At 44.2% G+C, this 13,667-nt stretch overlaps 2 protein-coding genes across 2 annotated transcripts; one reads left to right on the top strand and one right to left on the bottom strand.

Moving 5' to 3' along the window:
- The first annotated feature begins 4,212 nt into the window (after positions 1-4,212).
- LOC124671726 (uncharacterized protein At4g06744-like) lies at positions 4,213-5,532 on the top strand. Its single transcript, XM_047208065.1, has one exon. It carries the CDS (start codon positions 4,213-4,215, stop codon positions 5,530-5,532), a length of 1,320 nt encoding a protein of 439 aa, XP_047064021.1.
- A 1,157-nt stretch (positions 5,533-6,689) lies between these two features.
- On the bottom strand, positions 6,690-12,756 carry LOC124671727 (protein trichome birefringence-like 10). The gene is made up of 5 exons (XM_047208066.1): positions 12,693-12,756; positions 12,060-12,522; positions 8,045-8,446; positions 7,381-7,539; positions 6,690-7,206 (listed from the first exon to the last, which is right to left on the bottom strand). Exons 1-5 carry the CDS (start codon positions 12,754-12,756, stop codon positions 6,852-6,854), a joined length of 1,443 nt encoding a protein of 480 aa, XP_047064022.1. The 3' UTR covers positions 6,690-6,851.
- Between the last annotated feature and the right edge of the window lie 911 nt (positions 12,757-13,667).

The raw sequence follows: 13,667 nt of genomic DNA on the forward strand, positions 1-13,667 counted from the left end.
TATGTTCTTTACTTGAATTGCTTAAAGTGCACTTGTATATTTGCGGCTTGCTTAAAAGGAATCATGACAAAGAAAATATTACTCCGAACTTGCAAAATAATGTTATATCGACCCCTATACTAGGGGTGCAAAGAAAAATATGATTTCTTCAAATATGCTCATAAACTTTGCAAAGAATAATCGCCAGTTTCGAGTCGATCGAGCCTTGCTTTGTCTCCGAAATTGGGTTGTTCTAAGAAGTGTAGTGCCGACAGGAGCAAGAGCAGGTAAGTATTCCACTCACATAAGCACTCGTGTTCCGGGTGTCTTGTAGAAGAAACACACATACATCTCTTTTTACTTGTCACTTTGCCCGTGTGGCATGGTTCAGCTATCCTTGGGTTCGTCAGATCTGATGCTTGATGCTTATTACAGACTGCAACTCTTATGTCTCAATTTGTTTTTATAAATTTGTCCATGAATCACCCTTATGCTACCCTGGAAAACATTCTAACATTTATGTGGTGTATTTGGAAGTCTAGAAATGACAACCTATTTTGCAGAAAACCAGGGGCTCCATACCAGGTGTACCAAGCGGCAAGAACAATTCAACAAAACATGGAGATGCTCGATCCCGGTTGATTCCATTTTGCAGGTTCAAGCCATCATAAGAGAAGACTGTACAAGCAAGCAAGCAACTCATGCAACCAATTATCTACCAGCAATAAGAACAACAATAAGGACAGATCTTGTCATTACAGGGAATTAGATCTTCTCGGACGCCTCGTGGAAAAACATGAAGATACCAGGAAGAGACGACTCCCAAGCAACTGGCATTGGTCTCTTTCTTCGGGTTCAAATTGGTCAACACAAGTGTGACGTCATGATTCAAGCCTTGGAGAGCAAGCGCCAACACCATTTCATGCCGATGCGGCGGCTCTTCTTCTTGCGACAAAGGTGGCGCGGTCGCCTCGGCTACAACAAGTTACTTTTCTGACGGGTAATCTTTCTCTTGCAAGAGCTTCAGCGATAAACTCCATCTCCGCTCAGCAGGTTCCATGGGAACTAAGAGACGTCATGGCCTCCTACCAAATTTAGATCTCGGAGGTATGGGAGCCAAAGACTTACCATAACACTCAAAAGTTGAATGTTACCCGAAAGTGAAGACAACAAAAGCTGGGAGGTTCTTGAGAATCGTCTCGGTAGTACCGGATCGAATGTAGCACTCTCACAATTTAGTTTTGACAAAAGCTGCTAAGTTGCCTCTTGAAGGTGCCAGATGGATTTGTCCTGGAAATACCAGCCGTATATAGGAATATTTCTGGACACATTTTAATGAAGAATCGGAGGTTCCGACTTGACCACACTAGTAGTACCGGCAGAAATAGAGAGTTGACAAAAAAAACGCATGTCTTTGCGAGTCTCAAACTCACATGGTCTGATTAACCGAGATGGAGAAACATGGAGGTACCGAGTAAGTGTTAAAAATGTGACCTTGGAGATTTTTTTAAGTAGATTTTGAACGAAACTCGTAGGTTATGTATATGTGGGATCATTTCTCCTTATGCTTTGTGATGTGCTCTTTTCGTAGTACGCCACACCGATGACTCGGAAATGAAAATTACATTGCATATGGGCTTATACATTATTCTAACTTTTAGTGGTCACCAAGCATGATCCACTTTTGCGATATCCCTGATCAAAGGATGTTAAAAAGAAGAACTGGTCATGGCTTGATGATAGAGACCTAAAATCTGCAAACTTTGCACAAAATTGGTTAGTTCCCTGATTGCCTTGTCATGAATAATCCAAAAGATCTTTGGGATCAAGATACGCTTTCATGGGCTCCTCCCGGATCACCTGCGGCAGCGACACGGGAGAGAAGAAATATTCTGGAGTAAAGATATCTAATCTTACAATTTATCTTCCATTCGATCTATCATTTTGATCAATGTTTACTCTCGCTGATCAATACATATGCATTTTTTTACTGCCTCTCAGGAAGAGGCAAGTGAAGTAACACCAAAATTTTCAAGTGCAGGCTCAAAATGTAAGGATTTTGACGGTGCCCCTGGTCCTTCTGTATTTATTCGTTACTCAAATATTTTGGTGCATTTTGCAGATGGAAATTTTCGCATGCAGCATTTTTTTTTGTCCAACTCATGATGTGTTCCGTTAACTAGCGTGATCTGAAACATTGAATGGTTTCTTAATGGAAACTGCTGGGCGTCCCCCGGGGGATCTGATTTCCCAGCCCCCGGGTCGCCAGCCGTTGGATCGGCAATCTTGGACGGCCAGATCTGCTTTTACTGAATGTAGCAAAAAACACCTCCCGGCAGCAAAAAAATAACCCGCTTTTGCTACATTGTAGCAAAAAACGGTTCAGTCACGAAATCAAATAAAAAAGGCTGAGCTCGCCGGAGACTCGCCGGAGACCTCGCCGGAGAGCTAGTAGCAAACAAATTATGCTATTGTAGCAAAAAAAAAGTGCTAATGTAGCAAAAACTAATATCATCGAAAAAATTGAGGAAGACCTCGCCGGAGACCCTCACCGGAGACCTCGTAGCAAAATTTCTATACTAAAGTAGGAAAACAACAAAACAATTATAGCAAACAAGTTATGCTATTGTAGCAAAACTGATATCATCGAATACATTAATGGAGACCTCGCCGAAGATCTTGTAGCAACAATTTCGTACTAAGGTAGCAAAACAAGCAGAACAATTTTAGCAAAAGATTTGTACAATTGTAGCTCGTCGCTCGACAAAGTTGTAGCAAAAAGCCAAATTCAACGAGACGTCACCGGAGACATCGTAGCAAAGTACTTTTACGATATTATCAAAACCGCATAACAAATGCAGCAAAAAAAATCTACTACTGTACCATCACATTTTTAATGGCTAGGTCCTTGAAGTTGCAGGCTTGGAGCGCTGCAAAAAAGCATCCTCTGCGGCCTTTGTTTCGGACGAAGGCATCACGGTGGTGGAGACCCGAACCCACCAACGGCGGCGCGGAAGCACAGCCTCGAGCTCGTAGCATCGCCAGCTCGCCCTGCCCTCGCCCTGCACCGCTTCCCACTGCATCACCACCATCCGCGCCGGCAGCACCACCAGCACCACCATCTCCGCGTGATGGCGCCGTTCTTAAGTTGTGGGAGACTAGATGATGGGGAGCACCGGAGCAGCGACAGGCCGGACGCCGGAGACCTCCATCAGCAGCGGCCCATGCGGAGAACGGCGTGGATGGCGTGATGGTGGCGGGATGCACGCAGCGAAGAAGTAGGGGATGGCGGTGGAGATGGAGGCCTCGACGGCGCGCCGGCCAGCGGTGCGGAACGCCCGCGCGGAAACGGCCGGTGGCGCGAAAACGGCCGAACAGCGGCGCGCAGAACGCTGGAGGAGGAGCTTGGTGAGATGGGGAATTGGGGCGGCGCGTGAAGAAGAAAGAGATAGGAAGGAGTGGGTCGGTGTGTGGGCCCGTGGTGGCACGTGGCGGGACCTGGAGGCGGAGGTTGCAACGCGCTTCATCCCCCGGGGGGATTCAATCATTTTCCTTTCTTAATTAGTCTGCTCAGATATATCAAGAACTGATTGTTAGAGGAAACCATAAGGAACGGTCTTTATTATGAACTGTGAAGTTGTAGTCATTTGTATAGCTATCAATCAACGTATCTTATCTTTGTTATGTGTATATGTACGGTAAACACTCTCGATCTCGCTCTGTTTTGTAATCACTTCTTTATTTCGTTGAACCGGTGTTTATTTACATCACGATTACACACACACACACAAAAAAAAGACAAGTGTGCATGAAACACACTAGTAGAATTTGCTGCCCTCAGGATGAGAAGATTAGTCCACTCGGTCACGATGTCACGCTCTACATTTATCTGGGGGTTGGCCTTTATTAGGCCACCGCACATGCAAATGAGCTCTGCAATAACTTAGAAACAGGGGAGGAGGATCAGTATAGCGATGGAACTCCTACAGCCATCCAACACACTACAGTAAGCAACAGCCAACGCAGGACGAGTTCCAGCTTCTCTGAACAAACATCAACAACAGTTGGTAGAGTCTGCATGCTTTCTTAACCGTGGTCCGTGGGTGCAAGTGTTTATATACATCCCGCGCCCTTAGAACCAGGCCACTCAGTTTGCGCGAGGGCAACTCCGCGCCAAACTTGCCCGACACACTGTTCTCAATTCTGCAGCCGATACCTCGGGTGATCAGAAAAATGGCAGGTCTGCCAGGCGGCGGCCGCCTCGTTCTCTTCTTCGTCCTGGCCGTATCCTGCATTGCGCTCGCGGCGCGCACCTCCGACGCTACCGGACGGGACGCCGGCGTCGGCACCGACAACCACCCCATCAGGTACGCCGCGCCTCCGCCGCCGCCGATGTCGTCCGAGCCGCGGGCATGCGAGTTCGAGAACTTGCGCCTGTACAGGGCGTACCTCGTGATCAAGAAGTTCAAGAAGACGGTGACCCGCGACCCCAAGGGCGTCACCAGCACCTGGACCGGCACCGACCTCTGCGGCTCCTACAAGGGCTTCTTCTGCGAGCGGCCGCGCAACATCCCTGACAGGACCGTCGCGTCCGTCGACTTTAACGGCTACCAGCTGCATGCCGACTCCCTGCAGGGCTTCGTGGACGGCCTCCCGGACCTGGCGCTGTTCCACGCCAACTCCAACAACTTCGGCGGCGCCCTGCCCAACCTCAAGAAGCTGCAGTACTTCTACGAGCTGGACGTGAGCAACAACAGGCTCGCGCCCGCGTCGTTCCCGACGGACGTGCTGGGCCTCGCCAACGCCACCTTCATCGACATCCGCTTCAATAGCTTCTTCGGCGAGCTGCCGGCGGGGATCTTCTCCTCGTTCCCGGAGGTGCAGGCCATCTTCGTCAACAACAACCAATTCTCCGGCAACCTCCCGGACAACCTCGGCGACTCCCCCGTGAACTACCTCTCCCTCGCCAACAACCAGTTCACCGGGCCGATCCCCGCGTCCATCGCCCACGCCGCCGATACGCTCCTCGAGGTGCTCTTCCTCAACAACATGCTCAGCGGCTGCCTCCCCTACGAGCTCGGCCTGCTCGCCCAGGCCACGGTCATCGACGCCGGCACGAACCGGCTCACGGGCCCCATCCCGTGCTCGTACGCGTGCCTGCGGAACGTGGAGCAGCTCAACCTGGCGGACAACCTCCTCTACGGCGTGGTGCCCGACGCGCTCTGCCGTCTCGCCACCGACGGCCACCTCGCCAACCTCACGCTCTCCGGCAACTACTTCACGTGGCTGGGGGAATCCTGCTGGGACCTGATCAGCGAGGGGAAGCTCAACGTCGACCGCAACTGCATCCCTTATGCGCCCAACCAGCGGTCCTACGAGGAGTGCGCCGAGTTCTTCCACGAGAACTGGACCAAGATGACGACGTGCCCCGTCAACTTCCACGTGCCGTGCGAGGACCACCACAAGGGCGACGGCAGTGTGGACGCCGGCAGGGAGGAGGCGAAGGCGGCGGAGGAGTACCAGTACCGGACCTACTCGGCGCTGAAACCGTAAGAAGGCGGCCCAGACCGGCCGGCGAGGGCACGTACGTACAGGCCGGTGTTTAAAGGAAGAAAGCACTGTCCGGCCGTCTCGTGAACGTGCGTATGCGACACGGCGCAGAGCTAGCTGCTTCGTCGTTGCGACGGCTGGTTTGGTTGATCCATATTGTTGTCGTGTGTACTTTTCTAGTAGTTGTGTTCCGTTCATCATCCACTGTTACGGCCCACTTAATTATAGTTCAGGTGCTTTGCATGGTATCTATCTATACTACCCGGCATGCCTCGGCGTGGTCATAGGTCACAAGTCACAATTCACAAGTGACTGATTTTTATTTAACGAATCATAACGATAACGATAATGCAGATCGATCATTCAAGCTAGCTAGGGACAGCTAGGTGGTTGTGAGTTGTGACCTTGAGAAAGACGTTGTGCTTGTGTAGTAGTTCTTAATTTATGTTTCTTTTCTTTCATTTTTGTCCATAAGTGTAATGAATCTGTGCAGATGTCATCGTGTTGTATTAGGAACCTGATTTTATTCAGCGTGATGCATCTATAGAATACATACACTTAATTGAAAACAAGATAGGAACTTGCCTTTCAGGAAAAGTTTTCGTGAACAATCCGAATGTTGTTTGGTTGACCACACATGCTTAATGGGTAGCACACTAATATTCACCACATATGTTTATGATAGTTTTCTCATGATAAGTGTAGCCTTTTGAAATTAACTTCTCTTAGTATGGCACCGCCAGTTGACAGTGTCTTTCCAAGTCGCTTGATGTCCATGCAAGCCTGCCAAGTCTGCTCAGGCGGGGAGGAGGATGGGTGTCCACGAGAGTCCTTGAGAGTTTCGACCCTCGCAAAAAGGCTTTATATAAAAAGGATAATGACTCTTGAAATTAAGTGAAATAGAATTTTGCATAATTTTAAGTTGCATCTTTTTCTCCAAAATTTCAGTTGATGACTAATTAACTCTGATACCAAGTGCGGCCAAGAGCAACACGATGTTGTTCACCCCGACCCCCCAATTTCACCCTTAATCTGACATTAAAGGGCCCACAGAGGGTGGTATGGGCGGTCTCATGACCACCCATCCAAGTTGAAAAAAATAAGTAATTCTCCCTCTACTCCATATTACTTGTCGATGATGCTATCTTGTTATGCAACTCCACTAAATTCTATTAGTACTCTTAACTACTCCACTGCTGCCATTTCCATCAACAACTAATGTTTGTTAGCATAACCTGATGCATTAAATCCGCTCATCAACAAGAGAACGTCAACTAGATATATATGAACTATACTTTGCGTGGCTATGTTCAATGCTCACTTCACGTTATTTGTGGTTTCATGAAGAGGGCGTATAGAAGTTCATTCCAGGTGTCAGGGACACCCGGCAAGCACCAGTGGCTGCAATCCTCCACTTCGGTTTCTGTCGGTGTTCTGCTGAGCTTTTGACTTGAACCAGAAGGACTGATGAACAATGAGGGGTGACCGTCCCTTCGTTGGGCCGTCATCCTCGTTACATTCAATATTTCTAACCCAGCCAACTTGGTTCTGAAGTTGCTGCCTAGAACATCGTTCACGGGTTTAAGCATGCCAGCCCATTGCTCCAACGATTTAAACGGCGTCATATCCGGAAGGTTATCCAACTGACAAGTCCCTCCGGTACTCCAGTCACCGCCGCTACAGAAAAATACAGGTTGCTCTAGTTAAAGAAACAGTTTAATCAACAATAATTGAAAACACCCGTAAGAATCTAATCATTTGCTATTTCGTCAAACTGCAGTGAACCACTTGTGTTGATGTTTTTTCTGAAAACGGATCCATTTGTGCTGATTATGTCTAGCAGGTACAAACCTGAAGTGCGTGGGAGAATATGTACGGAAAATGGCATGCGTCTTGCTCGTGTTAATTTCTCTGTGAAGCCAGTCGGACAGTGTCTGTATTGACCTTATGTATGCATCACTGACAGTCATGTCCATCTTCACCTCATCCCCTTCTTGAAATAAGTTACCGCTGGTATGGGAAATCAAAGTAAGCCCAGTTTCAATACATCATGGTGCAAATATAATGATCTACATTTATTTACGAAAAAAAAATGGATTGCGAAGAATTAACGATTTATCAATCAGCACCAAAGCACGTCTAAACCAGAATGAGTAAGTGATAAGCTCTCCCTTATCCCAATTGAAAGATGAATTCTTGAACCTGATGATGGATAGTGCAACTAACCAAGACGTTATTATTACTGAAATCTTGAGAACATTCGCAGGGCTTTTAAAATCTACCTGTGAGATGCACAGGGATAGCTATTTCTCTAAGTAATTGCTCGGATATAAACTGAAAACAAACTATAGATGTGGAACTAGCTAGCTGAAGGTGAAGGGTAAAGATCTTGATTAACTTTTGACAAAAAAAAGAAGACTAGTTCTATATGGACATTACCAATGAACATAAGGAAAAAACAAATAAGCCCTACAAATATAACTTAAACATCCAAATATTTTTCTAACTTGCTTACCTTCCGATTGTTTTACCGTACAACCACCAATGCCCCGAGTTGAAGATTAAGAGATCAGCATCACTCCACTTACCCCGGTTATACTCCGACATCCAATCCATGACATCCACCCTGATTGTACTATTAAGAATTATGGGGGTTCCAGCTGGTGCATGACCTTGAGGGACTAGAAAAGGAGATCTGTAATACTCCACGGTGCAATTGTAGTCTGTAAACTTGAATATCAAGAAACCCTTGTGCTTTGTGATGGGATTGCCATTAATCTCGTAGATAGAGCTCTTATTTGAAACGCCAGTAGCGAGCATACAAAGCAGGGATTCCCATTGGTTCCTGCCAATTGAATCACCAGCGAATACCACTCTTTTGTTTCGTAGCCTCTCGAGCATACTTTTAGCATCAAATCTAAGAAGTTGAAGGAAAAATCATGCCAACATCAGAAAAAAAATCCTTCATTTCATAATGGATGTGTGAATATTCAGATGTTCCTAGTTCCAATACCATATTGTTTTTGCAAGAAAAATATAACTATAAACCATTGCATATTACATTAATTCATCTCTAAAGCTAACTTACATTTCAAATCTGGTCCACACTATACTGCGTAACTCATTCTAGATCGTGGTTAATGACCTTATGGTACCAGGGAATGGTGGTGGCTTAGTGAGATGTTGGCACCCTGCATTTTTTAGCTTTTGGTCCTATTAAAATCTTAATTTAATGCGTCAGCTCTGGGATGCGACTTTGTGTTAATGTGGTAGTTTGCATCTTTTCATGTAGAGGCCGAGAGTATTTGTTCCATTTTCTCTGGAAAAACCTAGTAATTCAACTCGGGAATCAATGATCTCTTTCATCCATGGGATTCCAAAACAACTGTAATATATGAAAAATATTGACCTTGAATATCATGTCATGTTGAATATTCCATGCATCTTTGATTTATAGGAATAAATAGGGGAGATATCTTTAGTGTTACATTCGAAGTAGATATTATGAAAAATTTACAATCAACTCAGACCTCTTTATAGAATTGACACCCACGATGAACAATCCCCGAATCTTTAGTTTCAAACATCATAATTGGAATCCTTGCTTGATTTTGATTTACCTATCTTTATTAGTATTCTTGTAATTTTTTCTATTCCCGCCAACCAACACTTATTCCACAAAATTTGTGTGCTTTACAATTATTCATTCCTCACATGCATTCCTTTATTTTTTGCATTATTTCCTAGTCCTTTGATCTCATACTCATGCTCGGACCAAGAGACCCACAAGATTTGAAAGCCGAGAATAGGGTATAGAACATGTTTCATTGCACAAATGAAATTTCTTAAAGGTTTATATGTTTGCACACTCTTCATAGAGACAAGGAGAAAATTTACGAGGTTATACCTAATGAGGATTTTCTTTGGATTTGAATAGAAAAATTTCATATGGTTCACTATCCTACAACAGGAAATATTCCAAGAAATGTATCCTCCAAATGTAAAAAAAAGGTAATTACATCGAATCAAAGAGGACAAAATGATTAATTTAAATTTATAGGATTGCATTCTAAGAAAACTTTACTTTATTTGGAGGTAGTCAGTAGCAAGGACTACAAAAATAAAAAATAAATATGTTTTTTTCATACGCCACAATTCTTATATGATTTTTAGCAATAGATTTATCTCTCATGTAAAAAAATATTTATCTCAGCAGAAAAGTTTTTCTTCCTGTGGACCTTTTCAGTTTTAATACTCCTTAAAAGAACTGATGAATCATCCTAAATGTTTTGTAGTTTTTTTTAAGAAATTTTCCTCTACATCCATGTTTTAGTTGTCTACGACATTTAGCCACTCATGGCATCTTGATTATATTTATTTCATTATATACAAAGATTTTAGAATACTATGTTAGACTCATAATTTGATATCTTTATAGGGGTTTTCTAACAGATGTACTTAATAAAGTATCTTTATTACTCCGATCACTACAATTACATGGCACAACATGCATGAATACAATTGGTGCTAGCCCTATGTAGTAACACCATCAACATATATATAGTTTTGCTACAAGAACAAAGACATTTTGGTTATTTAATTTTCTGGATTTTTTTATTGTACGACATAATGGTCACCTAGAATTAAAATCTAGTGAAACAATCAGCTTCTAAAACGAGTAATGTTAGGTAGAGGTATCACAAGTTTCCTTTGTTGTGGAATACAATGCAAGAATGATGATATTCGACAATGATGTCTTAGAGTGAGACTATTGAGTTGTGATAACAAGATATGAACAATCTTATGAAAACATTATATTATAAAATAATATTTTAATGTGTTGTTGGATCATTATATAGTTAATTACATGAAAATAAAAAACATTCAATACATCAAATAATCCACCAAATAGAGAAGTTCCATAGGAAGACATGCAAGCACTTCCTCACATTTTTGACTTAACACTAAAGTGCAATTGGACAAAAAATGCAAAATTATGCTAACGTAGAAGTGAAATTTCATCAAATAAAAACACAATAATAGAAATTTTAAATATTATTTTTAAGTCTACCGGATCAATAAGTCGCTAAGTATGTACACAAAAATATTTAATACATCAAATGTTAATTATACTAATGGACAATCAACCAAACAGACAAGTTCCATAGCAAGAGGCATGCAAGCACTCTCTCATTTTTAAGGGGTTGATTAGATAGATGTTCACTGCAATTTTCAGCTTTTTGATAAACATCATTTAAATTTTCATCTTAAAAAAACACCACTGCAATTCTATGTACATTTCATAGACGTCATTATACCCACTTATACATACATACCGACTAATAAAAAAACGTTGACCAACTGGGAATGATCACCCTTGGCTATAAGTTGTTAGGTAGGATGAGACTCTCACAACGGATGGACGCTAGGATAATAACCCGGTTTAAAGTTCGCCCCTCCGTGCGAAATTACCGCGAGATGGGGATCCGAACCCGGGTGGACTGGCTGCGCACTCACTTGTCTTGCCACTGAGCTGAAACTCAATTATCATACATACCAACTAATACCCCTTAAAAATGGTGGTGGGTATAATTGTGGGCTACACCGAGATTGGTGGGCTACACGTATCTAATTACTATACAGTATAGTGAACATATCTAATTGGTGGTGTTTTTTTGTAGTGAACATATCTTTTTTTTCGAGAACCCGCAGGAGATCTGCGCGCTATTGTATTAAGCTTGAGAAGACGGACGAAAGAATTTCCCATACAACACGATTACAACTTGGGAGGTGAGTCCTTCCAAGCACCACCACCTGAACCGCCACTTTGGGCGATTAAGAACGGCCTAAGGCCTAGGAGCACTAGTGCACTACTCTCACAAACCCACCTGTACAATCTAACCAAGCCCGCCACTCATCCAATATCAAGCTCAAGGTTGCTCAAGATAGTGAACATATCTAATTGGTGGGTATAATGGTGGGCTACACCTAAGTTGGTGTAGTGAACATATCTCGTAGTGAACATATTTATACGGTATGTACAGTATAAACACATGCATATTTCTATTGTACATCGGTGCGCTACACCTAGATCTAGGTATAGTGAACATTGCATATTTCAGAATTATAAATTGGTCAGATTTTGTCAATATCGTGTAGCTTAGAATACAGAAAAAAATCACATCAAGATTCGCAACCTTGTAAGATACTACATCATCATTGCCTAAATAAATAAATAAACTGAATTTTGAGACTATAAATATAATTTTACAATTAAGCTTGACCTCCATTTTTGCGCACTCATAACATTAACCCTTGTATATTATTATGAAAAAGAAACACGTATAACATCCAGCGTCCGAAGATCTATTGTGAATTTGTGATATTTGCACAAGGATTTAAATCAAGTCCAAATCATCATGAAAATCTACCGAAGGTGTCGGATGTCAATTTTGATGCGGCCTCTAAAGAATGATCCCGCGGAAGAATAAAGGGAAGCAGTAGATGGTAGAAAATGGATTTGAACCAACCTGGGAAGATCGCAGTGCGACGGCTGCCACCGCCATTTAGCGTAGGACGTGTCCTGGCGGCCGTTCTCCGAGCAACGGAACGCCGTGTCCACGAACGGGCAGTCCCTGGACTCGTAGAGCGGGTAGCTGTCGTCCCACACCCACTCTCCGTCGAAGATGTCGCACTCGCCGGAGTCCAACGCCGACGTCTTGGGCTCGACGGAGAAGCCGAAACCCCAGAGCTTCTTAGGCGCGGACAGGGCGGACCCGAAGGCCACCGAGCAGCGGGGCGACGCGGGGCAGGCGAGCAGCAACAGCACGGCGGCGAAGGCGGAGGCCGCCATCACGGTGAGGAGTAGCACCATTCCGGCCTTCTCCAGCCGACCGGTGATCGTCATCGCCAGCCGCGCCACCCGCTTCACAGACAGCCCCAACATATCGCCGCGGGCGGTTCCGGCCCGCCTCCCCGGCCGCGCGGCCGGTGCTTGTTAGTTAGTCGTCGCCGATTGAGCACCACGCTAGCCTAGTTAATGCTAGCTGGAGATGCGTAGTGGTCAGCACTATCAACAGTTCACAATCATACAGCCGGCCAGACTAATTAAAGAGAGAGGGAGATGTGCTAAGGAACATGCTTTCTTTGGAAGGTAATTATACGGGCATCAGAAGAGCAAGAACAATAGTGTAGCCGGTAGCCGGCTACAGCAACTTTCCACATCATCTATAGTCAACTTATAGCTAACATGTACAATAGTAAGCTATAAAAGTGTACTACTTTTACAATACATGGCCCACCTTTTAGTCTCACATATAGCCTAAGAGCACGTGCTAGAGCTGGCTATAAGATAAGAGCCCACTTCTCTTCTCTCTCCTAATCTCTCTCCTCCAACTAAGCAAATTTATAATATTTTATCTCTTATAGCCAGCTGACTGTACACTATTGTACTTGCTCTAACATGTACAGCGAAGCCCGGTCCGTGATCTACTCCTTCATTCCAATATTCAGCGAAGGGTCGCTGCACACACTTGCTTCGGCAAGCGGTTTCCCTGTCGAAGATTATGAACTTTTCTAGAGAGGGTGTGACAAGGTGAACAAATTCACGGCTGACATAGGATACATGGAAGAAGCGCCACGCAGGAGGCAGCTGATCCGTAGAGTGATCGATCGAAACGGGATTAATTACGGGAAGCGAGCGGACGTGTCTGCCACCTAGTAGCTTGAGCTGGAAAACGATGCGTGTACTCTGTAGCATTTCATCTGTATCCGGTGATCGATCATTCGTCGCACTCATCTATCATGCACTCCTCACGCACGGATTCTCTGAATTTGCCTTTCTAACATTTTCCTAACTTTAAGTCACTAAAATGTAGGGGGCACTTGATGCGGAATCCGGCTATCAATGATCCAAAGTCAGGACCGGCAAAATCAGAAAACCCCATTCACATATTTTTTTCCTATTCAGACGTGCTGGCGAGTGATGACTAGTTGAACTCCTAAGGCTTAATCAAATAGCCTTTTGAGATCAAAGTAAACATGGTTACATAATCAAATATGTCATACTTACGCAACTTTCTGATATATTTTTTCTAGGAAGAATTATTTTTGAGCTCAAAATTTTAGTAAATCATGTG

Source organism: Lolium rigidum, chromosome 7 (assembly GCF_022539505.1).
Source record: "Lolium rigidum isolate FL_2022 chromosome 7, APGP_CSIRO_Lrig_0.1, whole genome shotgun sequence".
Taxonomy (NCBI): domain Eukaryota; kingdom Viridiplantae; phylum Streptophyta; class Magnoliopsida; order Poales; family Poaceae; genus Lolium; species Lolium rigidum.